This window comes from Notechis scutatus, chromosome 4, assembly GCF_049901735.1.
Source record: "Notechis scutatus isolate UNSWTSFEM ecotype Mainland chromosome 4, rNotScu1.2, whole genome shotgun sequence".
Classification (NCBI taxonomy): Eukaryota; Metazoa; Chordata; class Lepidosauria; order Squamata; family Elapidae; genus Notechis; species Notechis scutatus.
This window is the reverse complement of record NC_142012.1, coordinates 79,808,386-79,829,687: the sequence shown is the minus strand read 5'-3', so window position 1 is coordinate 79,829,687 and position 21,302 is coordinate 79,808,386. Positions and strand designations below refer to the sequence as shown.

The window sequence follows — 21,302 nt, the reverse complement described above, 5'->3', positions numbered from 1 at the left end:
TGCTCACATGGTTATTGTTGGGAAGAAATTAGGAGGAGGAAGATGTATTGGATATGTTTGCCAATCTTGCATTTTTTTGTAAAAACAATAAAGGTGGGATGCAAATAAATAACATATTCCTATTTAATTTTGCTGCATATATCAACCTGATTGTGCAACACACACACACACACACACACACACACACGCACATATCATGGAAAACCTTCTTGCTTTCTTCAGATTCTAACCTTTGATCTAATTTCCTAAAACAGATGCTGTGTATTATCAATGCATATTACAGTTTCTTTGTATGCTTTAAAGAAGAAAAAAAAGCAGTTACAATTAATTCTCAGCTTAATTGCTTGTGACAGGTTGCTTTTCCAAAGGTTTAGTGCCAGCCCTGAAGTGTTTCAACAAGATGTATTTTTAAAATGTTTCTAGTATGTCATGTGCTTTGCCATTCTTTGTAGTTGTCTGGTTAACTTCATACAGTGGTCTGTTTGCCACCCACAATCAACAGATCCAGCATTGAAAAGATTAAGATAATAACAGGTCTCTTTCTGTTCTCGTTTTTTATATACACCACACACAGTATTCTCCTTTCTTTGCCACGTTATATATTTCGCGCTGATAACTGTTTTGCTATGAAAGAGAGGCACGTGGTAGCCTAGAGATGGTGCTCTCGCTTCACAATCAGGAGGTTGCAGAGTTCAACCCTAAGTAGCAGCAGATATTTCTCTCTCTTTGGGCACAAAGAGAAAATATCTGCTGTGAACTCCACATAGGCGTTAGGAAGGGCATCCAGCCAGCAAACGCTCAGCTCCATTCAGTCTTCCCAACTCCACTCTGATACAAGGGAATTAAAGAGCCATTTAAAGGAGGGAAAAAAAACCTGTTTTTGCTATAAAAATTTTGCAGATGGCGGATGTATTCCTTAATGATCCCAAACAGCCTTTCTCCCAGATCCATGCCACCGATAATTGCACCAGTGAAACCTGGATCAGGAAAAAAAATGTTTCTGTTAAATCAGTGTATTTTGGCTAAAACCTAATAAACCGTGGTTTGTTTTTGTTTTCCAAACAGAGGTGATGAAAGCTTCTCAGCAAGCTATCGAACGGGGTGTGAAAGACTGCCTATTCATAGATTATAAACGTAGGAGCGGGCATTTTGACGTGACAACTGTTGCTTCCATAAAGGAGATAACCGAGAAGGTGCTTTTTCTTTCGTCTCAAGTCTCATCCTCTTGATAGAAAAAAAAAAGAACACAATTGTAAAAATTCAAGTTTAACTCTGTAGGCTTCCTGAATAAGAAACTGGGAAATTGCCCCAAACATTTTGAAATAGGATAGGATCGGAGCCATCTGGAAACCCAACAAAAGCAATTCATTCTCAGCTATCTCAAAACGCTGGTGTTTAAAAATGGTACAGACACAATGGGCTGGTTTTCATCATGGTTTCTTGAACAAGCCAGAATCAACCCATCTTGCAGGTTGAGCCAAGGAACAATTCTATTTGACCCCTTCTTGGCTTGTTCTCCTTCCTTATTTTAGAACTTGTTGACTCCATCTATAAAAAAAAATAGTTACAGGCTTGGGAAAGGCACAGCACAGACGAGGCAGGAAACCACATTTTCCTTCTCTAATTGTGTGAACCACAGGAGAATTGTGGCTTTGGATTGTGAAAACAAACCATTGATTTGGTCAATGACTTTGCTTGCACTACATGTTCAACTAGAAACAGCCCTAACCAAAGAAGAAGGGGGGGGGAATGGAGGGGAAAGGAGAGGGAAGGCAGAGGGAGAGAAGGGGAGGGGGAGAATAGGGGAGAGAGGAACAGAGTGGAGGGGAAGGGAGAGGGAGAGAAGGGGAGAGGGAGGGGAGGGAGGAATGGAGGGGAGGGGAAAGGAGAGGGAAGGGAGAAGAGGAGAGAGGAGAGGGAGGGGAGGGAAGGAGAGGGGAGAAAGGAACAGAGGCGAGGGGAGAGAGGAGGGAAGAGAGGAGAGATAGGTAGGTTGGTTTTGGATTTAGTGGAGAGCAATAGACAAGCTCCCGTTGAGTCCAACTCTCCCCTACAATATGGGACTAATAATATTGATTAGCCTTGTAGAATCCTTTGTTAAGACTGCTGAATGAACCTCATCGTAGGGTCTTGAATAACCAACCAGAAGGCCTCTCTTGTTCCTTTCTTAGGATTGTCACTGTCTCTTGGACATCGCACCTCACGCCATTGAGAGGCTGCACAGCATTCATATCTACCCAATAGTCATCTTTGTTCGCTACAAAAATGCCAAGCAGATCAAGTAAGTGTGAAGTGCGGCATTGTAGAGTTTATCTTTCTCCTTCTCCTCACCAATCCTCAGTTTTCAAAACAACGATTCTCATTTGCATTCCTGTGCAGTGTGTAGGATTGCTCCTAACAATTCCTTCTGGCAAGCTGGACTTGAAGCCAACTGAATTAAACTGGGCATTCATGTTCATGGTATATAACACATAATAAGAAACATGCCTAATCAGTCACAAACCTTTGCCAGAATGAGAGGCAATTCAGGTGCTCATGAGGACAGGTAGTTATTGACATGAACCTAGTTGAGATATAAAATATTGGTCATCAAGAAGAGTGAGGGTTTTTCTAGTGTTGATTTTGACTTTGTCCAACTGTATGGGTATATCCATGTTAGAGTTTTGGGCACATTGCTATTGTCTTTGGGGATATATTTTTGCAAATTCCCAATCAAGATTACAGTCATGGGAATTCTTGGTCATCTCCCATCCAAGGACCCAAGAGAAGAGTTTCAGAAGGAGAAAGGAGAAATCAAGCCAAAGGCTCCATTGTTTTAGCATTTATAAGAGGTAGACGAAAAAAAATATGGCCATATCACATGGTAGTAAAAGTGAACATTTTTGGAATGGAAAATGGAATGGTGGAAACTAATCAAGAAGAGAAGCAACCTAGAACTAAGGAGGAATTTCCTGACAGTCAGAACAATTAATCAGTGGAACAACTTGCCTCCAGAAGTTGTGAATGCTCCAACACTGGAAGTTTTTAAGAAGAGATTGGACAACCATTTGTCTGAAGTGGTGTAGGGTTTCCTGTCTAAGCTGGGGGTTGGATTAGAAGATCTTTAAAGTCCCTTCCAACTTTGTTATTCTGTGTTTCCAATGGCAACTATTTCCACTTCTTAGTCCTTCAGAAAAACCTCCAAGCTGATCCATGGCCATCCTCTTTCCCATCAACCTCAAAATGCTTAGAAGGTCATAAGTTGGTCAATTCCAGGGGTCCATCAGGGGAATACAAAGATCACTCCCCATCAGTGCTTTGTCTCTGGTGCCCGTGTATTGATTCATGTTGTGTATACATCCAAGGGGAGAAACTGGCTTCAGCCCAGGAACGGCAAACCAGGATGAATTAAGTTCTAGCAGACTGGCCTTTTCCATGCTTTGCCATATTGCTAAGGCCCAGAAGCTTGCAAAATAAAGTGTATGTTTTCTAATGACACTTGTTAAAAAAAAATAGAGGGTAAGAATGGTAGACATCATATATTGTTCATGAACTAGGGGTGGATACAGGTGTTGTGGCCCGTTGACCGCCAGCCCCTCCAGCAGCCGAATCGGAGGAGGAGGCGTGGGAATCAGGCTCAGCATCAAGGCAACCTGGGGGCTCCAAGGGGGAAGAGGGAATGGAGCTGGCAGAGAGAGAGAGAGAGAGAGAGGGAGGGAGGGGAGACAGAGAGAGAGAGAAAGAGAGAGAGGAGGGAGGGAGGGAGGGAGGGAGGGAGGGAGACAGAGAGAAAGAGACAGAGAGAGAGAGAGAGGGAGGTGGAGCCTGGGCCATCCATCAGCCCTCAGATGGAGAGTCAACAGCCCCCAGGTCTGGAGGTGGCTGATGAGGAAGAGGAGGAACAGCTGGGTCACAGTGCCTGACACACAGGATGCGCAGAAGGCAGAGGAGAGGAGAGCAGTGGAAATCCGTGGGCCGGTCCTTCGGACGGAAGAGCCACCACTGCTAGTGAGGCCCCACCCTAGCTCTGGAGATAAAAGGCAGGGGGTTGAGATGAATAGGTGTGGCAGACAACTATTCATCTTCTGGCCGGATGGGCTTGTTGACCATTGCAGCATCCCCACAGTCACCTGATCAAAATTCAGACGCTTGGCTACTGGGATGTACATATGATGATTGCAATGCCCCTGTGGTCACATGATCGCATTTTGTGACCTTCCATGAACAAAGTCAATGGGGATGCCAGATTCACTTAACAATCGGCTTCCTATCTCAACGACTGTAGCAATTTCCGCAACGACCGGGGCAAGAAAGTTTGTAAAATGGGGCCGAACTCACTTAACAACCGTCTTGCATAGAAACAGAAATTTTGGGGCTCCGTTGCAGTCATAAGTCGAAGGACTACCCATGGCTGCCCATGAGGGCAGGTTGCTTGGGACAAGACATCGTGACGGGTTGGAAAGTCCTTGCTGTTCCTTCTGTGGGCACTAGAGGGCGTTGTCCTCACATCCCTATGGTCTTTGCCGGATTTAATTATCTCATTTAACAAGATAGAGACGGGTATGTGTACGTATTTGTGTTTTCCAGAGAGCAAAAGGATCCCGTCTTCTTAAAGGACAAGGTGACCCAGAAACATTCCAAAGAGCAGTTTGAGACGGCTCAGAAGATAGAACAGGAATATAGCAAGTATTTCACAGGTTGGTATTTTAAGAAAAGAGACGCGGAGGATCAAAGCAGAATTAATTTTCCGTTGCTCCCTCGGCCAAAAAGTTAGGGTAGGAACTAGGGGCTTTTCAGGGAGCTGCCCTTCACTTCGTGGGTTCCCTTTGAAAAATTACAATGAAATCGGCAGGAGAGACCAACCACTTCTGTTCCCACAGAGTGGCTTTGGGTGCTCAGGTCTACGGAGATTCTCAGTCACCCAGGTCATAGTTGTCTCAAAGATGAAGTGAAACAACAACATCTACTACTACTACTACTACTACTACTACTCCCCTCCCTCCTCCTCCTCCTCCTCCTCCTCCTCCTCCTCCTCCTCCTCCTCCTCCTCCTCCTCCTCCTCCTCCTCTTCCTCTTCTCTTCTCCTCTTCTTCTTCTTCTTCTTCTTCTTCTTCTTCTTCTTCTTCTTCTTCTTCTTCTTCTTCTTCTTCTTCTTCTTCTTCTTCTTCTTCTCTTCTTCTCCATCTCCATCTCCTCCTCCTCCTCCTTCTCCTCCTCCTCCTCCTTTTCTTCTCTTCTCCTCCCTCTTCTTCCTCCTCCTCCTCCTCCTCCCTCCTCCTCCTTTTCCCTTCCCTTCATCTTTCTTCTTCTCCTCCTCCTCTTCTTCATTCTTTCCTCCTCCTCCTCCTCCTCCTCCTCCTCCTCCTCCTCCTCCTTCCTTCTTCTTCTTCTTCTTCTTCTTCTTCTTCTCTTCTTCTTCTTCTCTCCTCCTCCTCTTCTTCTTCTTCATCTTCTTCCATCTCCTCCTCCTCCTTCTTTCTCTCTCCTCCTCCTCCTCCTTCTCCTTCTCCTCCTCCTCCTCCTCCTCCTCCCTCCTCCTCCTTTCCCTTCCTCCTTCTTCTTCTTCTTCTTCTTCTTCTTCTTCTTCTTCTTCTTCTTCTTCCTTCTTCCTTCTTCTTCTTCCTCCTCTTCTTCTTCTTCTTCTTCTTCTTCTTCTTCTTCTTCTTCTTCTTTCTTCTCCTCCTCTTCTCTTCTTCCTTCTCTTCTCTTCTTCTCTCCTCCTCCTCCTCCTCCTCCTCCTCCTCCTCCTCCTTTTCCCCTTCCCCTCCTCATACTCTTTCTTCTTCTCCCTCCCCTCCCCTCCTTCTTCCTCTTCCTCAAAATCAGTTGCCTTTTTTTCAAAGCACCTTTGAGACTTTGGATATTCAATGGCCATTGTACCATCTTCACCCCCTGACAGAGTTTGTTCAACAATATGTCTCTCTATGAATGAAGAAGAATTCAGGGTTCATGAGGGGAAACTTGTTGTATAAGGGAATGATATATATTCAGGAATGTTTTTATAGCAGACATTTCAGTTAATGTTTTCTAGTTTGAAACGAAGGTCATAACCTCCAAGGAAATGGTCAGACAGAGCTTTTGAGTGGAGGAGATGCTGGACCTCAGGTGAACAGCGTCATATCAGCAGAAGTCATGTAAAGAAGTCATGCAAATAAGTCAATCATATCCAGGCCAAAAGTATAACTTACTTATATAACAATAAGTTAACGTATTGTTTTATTGCTTGTAGAAAAATGCCGATACGAGACAGCAAAAAAATATTTATTAAGAACATTCTGGACTGTGGGAAAGCCTACAAGTTAAATAGCATTTTACTGTGTTGTCAGAACCAAAATATATCATCACTCACCATTCACAAAGACATTTAACCTAAGACTGAAGGGTAAAGCACTATTTCTAGTTTGCAGTCTCATTTCATTGCTGCAAGTTAACGTATTGCTCCTTCCAGGTTTTATACCTGGAATTTGCAGGTCTCTCACTTCTTCCGAAGAGCAATCTGCCAAAATATCTTTTTTTTTTTCCTCCTAAAGTTCACCCAGAACATTGCAAGTCATAACAGCAGAGCAGAACGCAAATGCAAGAAAAGCACAGGTAGCCCTCGACTTACAACAGTTTACCTAATGACTGTTCAAAGTTACGACGGCACTGAAAAAAGTGACTTTCATTTTTTTTTCACGCTTACGACTGTGACAGCATCCTCATTCAGAATGCTTGACAACTGACTCACATTTATGACATTTGCGGTGCCCCCCCGGGAGGGGTGTCACTTTGGCCAAACTTCCAATGAGCAAAATCAAGGGGGAAATCAGATTCACTTAAAAACCGTGTGATTAATGTAAAAACTGCAATGATTCGCTTAGCAAATTTGGCGGGAAAAGTTCACAATATGGAACAGAACTCACTGAACGAATGTGAAGCACTTAGCAACATAAATTTTGGACTCAGTTGTGGTCTAAGTCGAGGATGACCCAATATTAGCTTTCAGCCACACCCTGCATAGTGTATCAACTACCGTGTTTCCCCGAAAATAAGAGCCTGTCTTATATTTATTTTGGCCACCAAAAAAGGCACCAGGTCTTATTTTCGGGGGATGTCATCCACTGACTAACTTCACTTGTGTGTGTCACCCCTGGCCTCCGTTTCACTGTCGGAGGCCTTCAGGAACTTCTGTTTCTTCTGCGGACAGCAAGTCTTTTCTGAAGGCCTCTGCAGCCATTAACAGAGCTCTGGATCGATCCTGAGCTTTGTTATCAGTTATAGACGCCTTCAGGAAAGCCTTGCCAGCCTTGCCAGCTGCAGAAGAAATGGGCCGGCAAGGCAGGTGTCAGGGTGTGTGAGTCCTGGCTATAACTGTCCAAAGATAAGTAGGAGAGCAGCTCCACACACACCCCATCCCCACCTTAGCTTAATTTTTACCTGTGCACTCCGGAGTAGGTGGGATCTTAATTAGGGCTTATTTTGGGAGGTAGGGGTTATATTGAACGCACATGTAAAAATCAAGTTAGGACTTACTTTCAGGGTAGGTCGTATTTTTGTGGAAACCGTATGTGGACATATTTTTTTAAATGGGCCTTTGGAAATAGCATATCTAAAAGATTTCTTGAACTTTTCCTCCTTGTGCAATACATGTCTGTTGAAAATGCCATCAGATAGAACATACTTCATTAAAGAAACTCTTGAAACCTTTTATGTATTTTATTATATATAATTTTACCTTATCTATATATTTTTATGTATGTCAGTTAATGGTGTTTTGTTGCTTACAACCTTCCTCTCTTGTTTATTGAACCTTTTCCTCCCTTGCTAAATTGAGAGTTTGCTGTCCTGTAACTGCATCCTTTCAAACCCTATTTAAATTTAATGTGCAAATTTTATCACTTGCTGTTGCTAAACATAGCTTCCATGAAGCTCAGTGGGTGGGTGGGGGGGTGTCTTAGGGAGTCTTCATTGTGGAAATAATTGTTATTATTTTTTTCCTTGTGCTTTTTATTTATTTAAATTTGGCCGGGTGCATAGCTGACCATCATTTATCTTTTATTTCCTTTTTATCTGCCTTCCTTCCTTCCTTCCTTCCTTCCTTCCTTCCTTCCTTCCTTCCTTCCTTCCTTCCTTCCTTTTTTTCTTTCTTTCTTTTTTCTCATGCTGCATTTTGATCTCTGGGAGAGTTAATTAAGCCATTGGAATAACTTTAAAAATAAGGTCACAGAGGGTTGCTCAGGAAATGTTCTATTAAAAACCCAGGAGTCAGAGTGGCTGATGTAGGAAGGTGCTGATGAGGTGCTCAGAATATGATGCTAAACTCTCAGTTACACGGGATTAAAATGTTGCATAAGACGTTCTTTCTCGATCCAATTTTAGCTGATTCATTCTTTTCAGGGAGTGGACAGCAAATCTGCACTTTGAATGCCACTTAGGTGTGGATATTCACCGATCATAGGAAAACTATAAAAGAAAAATAAAATAGGAGATATAAGTCCAAGGTTAGACAGATAAAAAAGAAAATACAGTGATAAAATACATAGAATAACTGGGCTGAAAAAGGACCTTGGAGGCCTTTTAGTGCAACCCCGTGGCACAAGGTAGGATTCTTCATACACTCCCACACAAATGATTGTCCATTTTTTTCTTGGAAGACCTCCTGTGACGGAGCAGCCACAACTCTGGGAGGCAAGCTTGATTGTTCACATTGTCAGGAAAATTCCTTCTTATTTCCAGATTTTGTTCACACTATAAAAAAGAAGTTGACACTCTAGAAAGAGTGCAGAGAAGAGCAACCAGGATGATGAGGGGACTGGAGGCTAAAACATACAACGAACGGTTGCAGGAACTGGGCATGGCTGATCTACAGAAGAGAAGGACCAGGGGAGACATGATAGTGGTCTTCCAATATTTGAGGGGCTGCCACAGAGAGGAGGAAGGGGTCAAGCTATTCTCCAAGGCACCTGAAGGCCAGTCAAGGAATAATGGATGGAAACTGAACAAGGATAGATTCAATCTAGAAATAGGGAAAAATTTTCTGATAGTGAGAACAATCAACCCATGGAACAGAAGTTGCCTTCAGAAGTTGTGGGAGCTTCATCCCTGGAGGCTTTCAAGAAGAGATTGGACTGCCATCTGTCAGAAATGGTGTAGGGTCTCCCGCTTGGGCAGAGGGTTGGACTAGATGACCTACAAGGTACCTTTCAACTCTATTAATCTTTTAAAGGCTGGGTCTCTCTTTTGTGATCTTCCACTCATTGCTTCTTGTCTTGACCTCAAGTTTTATAGACAATAGATCAGGGTCCACTTTTCTGTAATAGCCCATCAAGTGTTGGAAGATGCTATCACCTCTTCAAGCCTCCTCTTTATTAGGCTGAACATACCTAGTTCCTAACAACGGAGAATATTTGTAGTTCAGAGTTGACACAAAGGCTCCTTGGTGAGCTTGCTTGTTTTCCTGCAGACATTTCCTGACCCAAAGTAGGTAACATTATCAGTGTTACTGACAAGCCCTGATGATGTTACCTAGTTGGGGTCATGAAATGTCTGCAAGAAAACAAGCAAGAGTTGGAGAGAGAGGTTGAGAGAGAGGGAGGGAGAGAGAGAGATGAGAGAGAGAAAAAGGATACACACAAAGAGAGAGAATGAAAGAGATGAGAGAGAGAGAAATGAGAGAGAGAAATATTTACACACAGAGAAAATGAAAGAGATGAGAGAGACAAGAGAGAGAGAGAAATGAGAGAGGGAGGGAAGGAGAGAAAAGAGATACAGAGAGAGAGAGAATGAAAGATGAGAGAGATGAGAGAGAGAAATGAAAGAGAGAAAGAAAGAGATATATAGAGAGAATGAAAGATGAGAGAGAGAAATGAAAGAGAGAGAAAGATACACAGAGAGAATGAGAGATTGAGGGAGTGAGAGAGATGAGAGAGAGAGAAAGAGATACACACACAGAGAGAATGAAAGAGATGAGAGAGAAATGACAGAGAAAAAGAGAGAGAATGAGAGATGAGAGAGAGAAAAAAGATACACAAAGAGAGAGAATGAGAGAGATGAGAGAGAGAGAGAGAGAGAGAAAGAGGTGCTTTTATTGGAAATCCAGTGCAAAATGCTTGGAGATAGCTCCGTAGGAACTCCTTTGCTACAGAACAGACATTTTGGGCTCCACCATGAGTCAAGGCCTATCTATGCTTCATTTGTGCGCTTCTCCTGGTTGGCCAATAAAGATGGATGGCTTGTCTTCTTGTTTCCTCAGGTGTTGTCCAAGGAGGACCCCTTTCCACCATTTGCACTCAGATCATGACCACGGTGGATCAGGAGCAGAACAAAGTCCTGTGGATTCCTGCCGGGGGCCCCTAAGATCGATGCGGTGAAAAATACTGCTCACTTGCAACAGATTGTAGCTAAGCAGCTGACGGGTGTGTGTGTCCAATTTGTTATAGTTTACCTATGCAGTAGGTTCAAAAGCATCACAGGTCACGTCATCTGCGAAGTGCGTTTGGAAAGCAGCGATGCAGAATTCTTCTCATTTTTTTGTCTTGGCATGGATGATCAAATCCAAGAGTCCTTTTTTTCCCCCCCAGGGAGAAAAAATAACGAAGACTTTGTGACGCTAAGCGAGAAAAAAACAGAAAGAAATCCTTTAGGTTAACGTTTACAAAACCCTTTTGCCCTGCTCCCCAAGATTTTTGGGTTTGTGTTTACTTGAATTTTTGTTTAAAAAAACAACAACTGTTTTTTGAGGTTCTCCTCCATGGCCCTCCCTCCCTCCCAGGCACCCCCACGACAACGGCGTGAGAAGTGGGGGGTTCTTCAAGGGCAGCCATTTTCTGTCAGGATGACATGCATGGATTTTGTGGAGTGGGCTCTTCCCTACAGGTACTTGACGGGGTGGGGTGGGAGGCGAAAAAATTTCCTCCATGGGTCAGGCCACTGTGTCTGTCTGTCTCTCTCTCTGTGTGTGTGTGTGTGGGTCCAGTGTTCTTTGTCCAAAGTTACCGTTTTATTTTATGCATGGATTTTTGGTATTTAAATATCATGATGTACCCAGTGTGCTCCTTGTCTCTTTTTAAGAATTGAGTTCGGACCTTGCGTTCAAATCATACATAAAAAAAGGGGTTATAATTTAGGCCCTAGACTGTTTTATGTTACTACGTGTAGAGATAGTTTACACAACGGGAGGGAGGCTGACGTTGGTAGAAAGTTGGTCCTTGAAGTAAAATAGCCATAGGGATTTAAATTTAATTAGAAGCACAGTTGAGTTTTAGGGGACCTGACAGCTTCTAGTTTGGTCTATAACTGTTTAGTTTTACCACTGTTGAGAAAAACAACAATATCAACAACAACATGTGTATGCTTTTGTTTTTTTAATTGATTAGAATTCGTATTTCCTGCCTGTATCGATCTCTACTGCCTTTTCCTCTTCTTTTTCTTTTTTTTTAAATTAGGACTTCCTCCCCCCAAACCATCGTTTTATTATATTTTTCCTTCATGAAATAAATTGCATGTCGTGTTTTTGTAGGTACCGTACCTTGATTGCTAAAGTTTTGTTTAGAGCCGCATTTGCGGCTACCGTTCCTAACATTTCATTAGGTAGATTTTTTTTTTTGTTCTGTTTGTTCTGTGGGCTTGCCTTCCAGTTTTGAGGGTTTTTTTTTCCTTTTTTTATTTGCATTAATTAAAAAAAGGGATTTTTCTTGCACAATGACTCAAAAGCAGCACTTGGTTGGAAATTATACCTTCTGTTTTACAGATACTGTTTCTAGTTCTGAATACCAGAGAGAAAGGAAATAAAAAATGTAGAAAGGTTATATAATACACGCAGAGTGGAAATATTGTTTATAAGTTGAGGAACAGCAGTTCCATTTTCTTTTTAAAAGGAGAGAGGCTTGAGATGGACTATGGTACGACTGAAAGAAACCAATACTGTTCAAACAGTAATTTTTCTGTACTAAAAATGTCACTTTATATCAAAACAAAAATAAAAGAAACTTGTGTTAAATATTGTGTTAAATAAAGGTCAATTTCTATAATTCGAAGGGTACGAATATTTGTTGCTCGCTTACAGTTGAGTGTATTTTTTAAATTCTATTTCGATTTATTTATTAAATTTATATGCCTCTCACATCTTGCTATCCCAGCGACTCTGGGAGGCTTATTTAAACAATTTATGATTTAGCTTATGATTTATGTAGTCACATATCTGCGAATAAAGTGACACAGTACAGATGACAAACAAAACACAATATCAGCAATAAGCAGAAAACCCATTTGTTTTATAGGAAACAAAATATATTAAGTTATGGAATCTGTTTTAGGTTAGGAGGTACCATTAGAAAACAAAGTTGGTGCAGGTGTATTTTTCTTCATACTTAACTTGGCTCAGGTAGGGGAAATATTTTCCTAAATTTTAAGGCATCTTAGAACAACAAAACAGAGTTGAAAAAAAGGACCAGATAAGTTGATGTCGGGAGAGAAGAATCGGGACCATACAGCTTAAGCTCCAGGTAAGCTGATTTATTACTCTTGTTTATACACAAGACTTTACTCAACTAATAATCAGCTCCAATTTGACCCTAGATGAGAGTCAACAGAATTCAAGAGAAGTTGGATCACTTGTGGGAACTCAATAATTCCAGGCTGATTGCTCCCTTGACTCCACCCCCAGGTTCTGCTTTTCCTTGTCCTACATTTGGGCTGCAATTCCTTTTCTCTTTAATACAAATGGGTAAGTTTGATGCCTGGTTGCCATGTACGGTTGTGAAAGTTGGACCATAAGGAAGGCTGAGCGCTGAAGAATGGAGGCCCTTGAACTCTGGTGCTGGAGAAGACTCCTGCGAGTCCCTTGGACTGCAAGGCGATCCAACCGGTCTGTCCTAGAAGAGATCAACCCTGACTGCTCTTTAGAAGGCCAGATCCTGAAGATGAAACCCAAAATACTTTGCCCACCTAATGAGAAGGAAGGACTCCCTGGAGAAGACCTGAATGCTAGGAACAATTGAGGGCAAAAGAAGAAGGGGACAGCAGAGAAGGAGAAGACTGGAGGAAGTCACTGAGGCAGTTGGCATGAGCTTAAATGGACTCCGGGGGATGGTAGAGGACAGGAAGGCCTGCAGGAATGTTGTCCATGGGGTCGTGATGGGTCGGACACTACTTCACAACTAACAACAGCAAGAAATTTGATGCAAGTTGACTTGGTTGTCAGTCTACTTTTTTTTTTTAATCCGATCCTGTGTGCTACTGCTGAGAACTTGCAAATCTAGCAGAACTGCTTGCCTGTAATAGTTCTTTAGGAGTGTTGTTTGATCTGTGCTGGAGAATCCTAAAGTTTGGTACCGTTTCTGGTTTTTTGTTTAATGAGGCATCCTGGGCAGGACTGGAAAACAAGGCACGACACTTGCAAGTGATTGTGCTCCTTAGGAAGACCTTAGAGGAATACACACACACACACACACACACACACACACACACACACACACACACACACTATCCATCCATCATCCAAATCATTTTGGAAGATTTTGCCTCTAGGCACATTTCTGTGAGAGTCTGCACAAACTAACAAAACAATAGAGCTGCTGCTCTTCATTTCTAGAAACTTGCAATCCCAGTGAGAGCCTCATTGCTTTGACCCATTAGATGGCAAAATTTTCAATATCTGTAGAAGCATATTGTTGCACACAATGGACTCTTGAACAAAAAGTTAATGCACAAAATCAAGGTTTGCTTCCAACTTGTTAATCTTTCCCTTTGTCAAGACAATATTTGCATACACATATACATATAACACACACATTTATCTCTATCTATCTATATGAGGGGTCTCCAAACTTGGCAACTTTAAGACTTGTGGACTTCAACTTCCAGAATTCTCCAGCCAGAATTCTGGGAATTGAAGTCCACAAGTCTTAAGGTTGCCAAGTTTGGGGACCCTTGATCTATATCTATCCAATCTATATATTTATCTATCTCATCTATATCTCATCTATATCTAATCCATCATCTATATCATCTATCTAATCATCTCTCATCTAATCTATATATTTAATCTATCATCTATCTAATCTCTGTCATCTATATCTGTCTGTCTGTCTGTCTGTCCGTCTGTCTCTAACTGTTTTCCATCTAGTGATCCAAGACAATATACAAACACAATAAAAATCCTAATATGTTTAGGCCCAGCATATTTGGGTTAGAAAAATCTAGATTACCAGTAGATGGCAGTGAATGGATAGAGAAAACTTTATGGCCATCTACTGGTAGCATGCAAACACACACACACACACACAGAGAGAGAGAGAGATACACACACACACAGCAGTTTTTGAATGAACTCAATTGTGAGCTGTCGGAAGTGTTCACTGAAGTTGATGGTTGAGTTTTCTTGGGAAAGATCTTCAAGCAGAAATGAGTTGAAAATTTGGGTTAAGACTTAAGGGACAGAAGGTTTTATGGGATTACCATTAATTCAGTATAATAGTTTTAATTAGCATGGCAAACTCTCAAGTACACCCACTCTCTCCTTTTTCACTCTGCTGGAGAAGGAAAAAAAAATGATGAGGAAAAAAATGATGGCTTCTTACAATGGTGATTAGGGAATAAATGAAGAAGGGCAGCTTGACCATTCAATTGGAGGAAGTCCAAAGTCACAGCACATAAGAATCCCGATTGGATTGGACTGAAGGGAGAGAAGGCACTGGAGGAGCTTTACAGATAAAGAAAATTAATGTGGCTGGAAGAAGAGGGGGATTAAATAAAAAGATTATCCAAGAAAAAGGAATCATTATGGCCATAGGAGCTGCACTTCTTCAAAACATAGAAAACTAGAATGTGGAAAGGCAAGATTTGACTGTTTTTTTACATCAACGTTTGTTTAAAAAAGCAAAGCAACCTGATTACAGGTAGTCCTCAACTTACAACAGTTCATTTAGTGAACTTTATTTTGAACAGTTCACCGTTCAAAATTACAGTGGCACAGAAAAAAAGAGACAACCGTTTTTCACACGACTGTTGCAGTATTCCCATGGTCATGTGATCAAAATTCAACCACTCGGCAACTGACTCATATTTACGATGGTTGCAATGTCCGGGGCATCACGCGATTCCCCTTTTGTGACCGTCCGATAAGCAGAGTCAACGGGGAAGCCAGATTTGCTCAACAATTGGGCTACTAACGTTTAACAACTGGGGCAATTCACTTAACAATGGTGGCAAGAAAGGCCGTGAAACGGGGCAGAATTGGCTTAACCACTGTCTCACTCAACAACAGAAATATTGGGCTCGATCGTGGTCATAAGTTGAGGACTACCTGAAACAGCAGTTGTACAACAGTAACAGTTTGTCCTCTCAGATTACCCTGAGGCTGAAGAGCTCCTAATCTTGCCTCAGGGGACTTCCTAGGGAGAAAAATCAGCAGAAATCCTTCTGCCTCCACTTCAAGTTCCTTCCTCCAGAAAAAGGTCCATCTGCAACTTTGTTGTGTGCCACAGATACCAAAAACAAAGGAAATTCTGGGACTTCTGTTGTTTGTTGGCCTTCATGGACCCAACAAAATGGCTTCAGTCATGTCGTTCATTTTTTTAAAAAATGGCCAAAGATGTTCTCCTCAGATCCTCGTTAAAATAGGTGATGTTGAATAAACTTCGACTTCTTTATGGGAAAACTTGGCAGAAATCTTTCTGTGTCACCTTCAAGTCTCTTCCAGGAAAAAGTCCATGTGCAACTCTGCTATGCGCCACAGACCCCAAAAATAAAGTTAAAGGCAATTCTGGGTCTTGTGCTGTTGTTTCTTTTCATGGACCAAGCATGGTGGGTTCAGTCATGTCTTTCATCTTTAAAAAAATGGCCAGAGATGTTCTCCTGAGATCTTGGTTAGAGTAGGCGATGTTCAATAAACTTGGACTTCTTTATGGAAAATCCTTCCGCCTCCTGTTCAAGTTCCTTCCTTCAGAAAAAGGGCCATCTGCAACTTTTTTGTACACCCCAGATACCAAAAACAAAGGAAATTCTGGGACTTCTGCTGTTTGTTGGCCTTCATGGACCCAACAGAATGTGTTCAGTTGTGTCTTTCATCTTTAAAAAAAAAAGTTGTAGACAGGTTGCCTAAGATGTTCTCCTCAGATCCTGGTTAGACTAGGCTTGCCATGCCTCCAATTTCATCAGATGGTTCAAGAGAAGGTCACCATTAAGGGATGGACCTATTTTGACTTCGCTTTTGTGATTCAGCGCTGACAATTTTTTTTCTCGGAAGCCATACTCGTTTCAGGCATGACTCCATCCCTAATTACTAATCTTGAAGCAGTTGTTAATAGTTCTTGTGCTTTGGCACCCTCCTGTGAATGCCAGAGTCTCAGCTTCATGAAAGAGCACAAATATGCTACGCGGAGTGTACAAGCTGGTGTCACGTTGCTTGTAGACGTTTATTGTATTTGCAAATCTCATTAGACAGCACAGAACACAAGGCCCAGGAGGTTTTAACACACAAGTACACACATTTATATCCATTGTCATCTTTCTGGGGGAGGGGGAGAGCCAAAAAAATAAACATGAAATGGGAGATAGGGCTCAGAGGGAGGGGAAGGGAGGGATGGAAAAAGAAAGACAGAATGGGAAAACAAAATTAGATGGATAAAGAGGTTATTGTACCCTATGACTATTATTAAGTGTTGGACCTGATAATTCTTGACGAATGTATCTTTTCTTTTATGTACACTAAAAGCATTTGCACCAAGACAAATTCCTTGTGTGTCCAATCACACTTGGCCAATAAAGAATATTCTATTCTATTCTATTCTATTCTATTCTATTCTATTCTATTCTATTCTATTCTATTCTATTCTATTCTATTCTATTCTATTCTATTAATTGTTATTGTACCCCCTGACTATTATTACGTGATGTACCTTATGATTTTTGACTCTTGACCAATGTATCTTTTCTCTTATGTACACTGAGAGCATTTGCACCAAGACAAATTCCTTGTGTGTCCAATCACACTTGGCCAATAAAGAATATTCTATTCTATTCTATAAAGGAAAGGATTGGGGTATGGCCAGTCTACTGAGAAGAAAGACTAGGGATGACGTGATAGCAGTCTTCCAGAATTTGAGGAGCAGCCACAAAGAAGAGGGGGTCAAATTATTCTCCAAAGCACCAGAAAGCAATACAAGAATGAATGAATGGATGAATTCTTTATTGGCAAAGTGTGATTAGACACACAAGGAATTTGTCTTGGTGCAAATGCTCTCAGTGTACACAAAAGAAAAGATACATTCGTCAAGAAACAACAGATGGAAGCTAATCAAGGAGAGAAGCAACCTGGAATTAAGGAGAAACTTCCTAACAATGAGGATGATTAACCAGTGGAACAGCTGGCCTCCAGAAGTCGTGGATGCTCCACTGGAGGTTTTTAAGTAGAGACTGGACATCCACAGAATGAGGACCAGAGACCAAGAGAAAGTCTCTTTCAAGATAAGCACAACTCATCTCGATCAAATCCAACCTTGATAGCTTTTCAACATTAACCAAGGTCATAAAATAAATAAACCGGTGCAAATCTTTTAATATAATTTTTGATTGTAGGTCCCTTAAAGTTTGCAGCAGCAATCATGAGAAAAAGGGAGAAAACTGGGGATTTCTTGTATGTCTGGGCTGTGAGGATGTGCACAGGTCTGAATGCATATATGCATCCCTCAAGATTACATGTTAATGTGGTAGATCCATTATTTGGATACCTAGCTTCAAATCTGGAATGTCTGAAGCAGGGATAGGGAATTATGGCCCCTTTATGACTTGTGGACACCTACGTCCCAGAATTCCTGAGCTAGCATGGGTTAAGGTTAGGGTTAGAGTTAGGGTTGAGAATGGCTGGCTTAGGAATTCTTGGAATTGAAGTCCACAAGTCATAAAAGGGCCATCATTCCCCAAAAGGCTTGCTTAGTTCACTTTCCCAAATTCCAAGAATCCCAAATTTCCTTTTTTTTTGCATAAAGTTTTTTTTTATTTTTAAATATACATCAACATCATTGCATGGACAGTGTGGCATCTGAATATCATTCATTTTGATACAAAATAATATTAATACAGATGAAAATTACTACATTAATCAAACTTACATGGTTCTAATGTTATTATACATATTTATGTTAGCACATAGACCTTCATTCTTCAATTATTCAATATTTGCTACATCCTTCTATTAATAATATTCTTGAGCATACCTGATAACACCCTTTTTGAAAATCTGATCTTAGCATCTACCATTCACTTTAAAAGTGTTATGCAAAAATAAGTATAACAATGTCCCCCCATTCCTAATTTTGTAATCTATTCTAATTATTAGTACAGTCAATCTTGGTTTTTTTGTTTTTTGTTTTAAATCCTTTCTATCCATCATTTCTCATCCTCTTAGAAGGTTCACTTTAGACTGGACTCCAATACCTGCTTAAAAATACAAAGATTGGGTATGATTGTGCAGACAGCATCAGGGAGGGAGAGGACCAAGCAAACTTCATCAACTCAAGCCCAAACAAAAGAAATTGCACCCAATGGGCAAATTGACAACATGATGCCTCAGCAGAAGGAATGCATGCCATGGCCAACAACAACGACAAAGACAATGATCGTACCATGAAGATTCTACAGAGAAGGGCATTTGAATGGAATGGGTTTTCCCAGCATGAATGCCAATGAGAATTGGACAGAGAAATTTGCTTGGGGGGGAGCACAAGGGAAGCTCACTTAAGCCACTGTCCACCAACCAGTGGGCCGGGGACCACTGGTGGTCCATGAGAAAATTTTGGTGGTCAACAGAGAAATGCCACCCCCCCAAAGCACCCCCACAAAGCAGTTAATCCAGGCTGTGCGGGAACGCAAGGCTGTGCTGCCCACAAGTGCCGCGGGAACACAAGGCTTGCATCGCTTGCATTGCAAACAACACGTAGTGAGGGGAGGGGGGAAAGGGTGGAGAGGAGGAACTTGCCCCATGCACCTTACCTGGCCACTGGGCTGCTTCTTTCCACTTCTTTCTTCTTCTGCTTTCTTTCTCTCCCCCAAACTCCACCAGAAATTAGTCTTTGGGACCCTGCAAGGCCTCCTGCTCCAAGAGGCTGCACCGGCGAAGACTCATTTCTGGTGGAATTTGGGGCAGAGAAAGAAAGACTTCTGCTGCTTTCCTTGCATGAAGCCAAAAGTCTCTCTCTCTCTCTCCCCCCTGAGAACAGAGCTGGAGACAGTATCCTGCGATCCCAAATAAAGAATGATCGATCGGTAGGAAAACGGGATGGGGAATTTTCCTGCAGCCGTCAGTCAAAATTCATATTAGTGGTCCGCGGGATTTAAAAGTATGAATTTGGTGGTCCCTGAGGTCCAAAAGGTTGGCGACCCCTGACCTAAGCCTTATCTCATTTTCTTGTGAATGGAAAGAGACCCTCCCTTGGCCTTTTAATGCACCAAATGGCTTAATTGCGATTGGATACCCAGGAAGTTTTGAGAAACAAGAAAGTGCCAAGGAAAGGAAAGGAAGGGGAAATCCCAGGATTTAGCTAGCAGCCTGGAACCGAAAGGAAATTGCAGTGACCAAACTACATTGCGTTGCGGAAAGCTTTTCTTAATGATAGCAATTAGGTTCCAAGGCTGTAAAGCATCCCTAAACGTGTGCAGGAAGTGCAGCCATCACATTTGGGCAGAAAATTAATGAGGGAGAGGGAGTGGGGAAGAACTGAGATGAAATATAAAGAGAGGAGCAGCTTCGACTGAGTTTTGGGCCATGCTTACATCTTTAATTAGAAGCCTGGGCAAGGTGGATAAGAAATGTAGAGGTGCTTTCTAAGGCCCAGCATGAATAGCTCAAGTGGTAGCCAGAAAAAATTACACCCATTGGTGATTTCATAGCCTTGAGTGAGCACATTAATGCTATGAGTATCCTTGTCCTGAGGCTGATGTTAAAAACTTGAGCAAAAATGCAAGAATTGGGATTTGAAGGCTTGAGAGGAGGATGATGGTAGAATAGAATACAATAGAATATGGAGTGGAAACAGAACAGAACCTGGAATAAGAATAAGAATAGGAATAGGAATAGGAATAGGAATGGAATGGAATGGAATAGAATAGAATAGAATAGAATAGAATAGAATAGAATAGAATAGAATAGAATAGAATAGAATAGAATATGGAGTGGAAATAGAATAGAAGAATAAGGAATAGAACAGAACATAGAATAAGAATAAGAATTAGAATAGAATAGAATAGAATAGAATAGAATAGAATAGAATAGAATAGAATAGAATAGAATAGAATGCTTAGAGTTGGAAGGGACCTTGGAGGTCTTCTAGTCCAACCCCCCGCCTAGGCAGGAAACCCTACACCACTTCAGATAAATGGTTATCCAACATCTTTTTAAAAACTTCCAGTGTTGCAGCATTTATAGCTTCTGGGGGCAAGTTGTTTCCCTGATTAATTGTTCTCACTGTGAGGAAATTCCTCCTTAGTTCTAAGTTGCTTCTCTCCCTGATTAGTCTCCATCCATTGCTTCTTGTCCTGCCTTCTTGGTACTTTGGAGAATAGCATGACTCCCTCCTTCTTTGTGGCAACCCCTGAGATATGGGAAGACTGCTATCATGATGATGTTATTCACTCAGTCCTGTCCACCCTTGGCGATTCTATGGGCCAGATCTCTCCACATCTTCCAATCTCACACTGCTTCTTTGAGTTTCTCTATGCTCTGGCTGGTGTGGGATCGAACTGAGATCATGTGAAGCATTAATACCACTTTATAATGCCTTGGTAAGATCACAATTAGAATTGCATCCAGTTTGGGTTGCCAAAATATTTATTTAAAAAAAAAAGAGGTTGAGACTCTAGAAAGAGTGCAGAGAAGAGCAACAAAGCAGATTAGGAGGCTGGAGGCTAAAACATATGAAGAACAGTTGCAGGAACTGGGCATGTCTGGTTTAACAAAAAGGAGGACATGATTGCAATCTATCAGTTTCTAAGAGGCTGCCACAAAGAAGAGTCAAACTATTCTCCAAAGCACCAGAAAGGCAAGACAAGAAGCAAAATGGGTGGAAATTAACCAAGGAGAGAAGCAACCTGGAATTAAGGAGAAATTTTGTAACAGTGAGGACAATTAACCAGTGGAATGGAAGTTGCCTTCAAAAGTTGTGGGTGCTCCGTTACTTGAGGTTTTTAAGAAGAGACTGGACAACCATTTGTCTGAAATGGTATAGGGTCTCCTGCTTGAGCAGGGGGTTGGACTAGAAGACCTTCAAGGTCCCTTCCAACTCTGTTATTCTGTTATTATGGTGTTATCTTTGAGTGTGTCCAGCCCCCATGGTTTTGACAGCCTGGTT

General features: G+C 41.7%; 1 protein-coding gene across 4 annotated transcripts in view; it reads left to right on the top strand.

Annotated features, from left to right (window-relative positions):
- DLG5 (discs large MAGUK scaffold protein 5) overlaps positions 1 to 11,987 on the top strand; it is a 120,578-nt gene extending 108,591 nt beyond the window's left edge. For all 4 annotated transcript variants that reach the window (XM_087963906.1, XM_087963905.1, XM_087963904.1 and 1 more), the window contains 4 exons: positions 1,066 to 1,193; positions 2,172 to 2,281; positions 4,567 to 4,676; positions 10,211 to 11,987. In XM_087963906.1, coding sequence (XP_087820032.1) covers positions 1,066 to 1,193; positions 2,172 to 2,281; positions 4,567 to 4,676; positions 10,211 to 10,314 — 452 coding nt within the window. In that variant the 3' untranslated portion in view covers positions 10,315 to 11,987. The remainder of the gene's footprint in view (positions 1 to 1,065; positions 1,194 to 2,171; positions 2,282 to 4,566; positions 4,677 to 10,210) is intronic.
- The last annotated feature ends 9,315 nt before the right edge of the window (positions 11,988 to 21,302 follow it).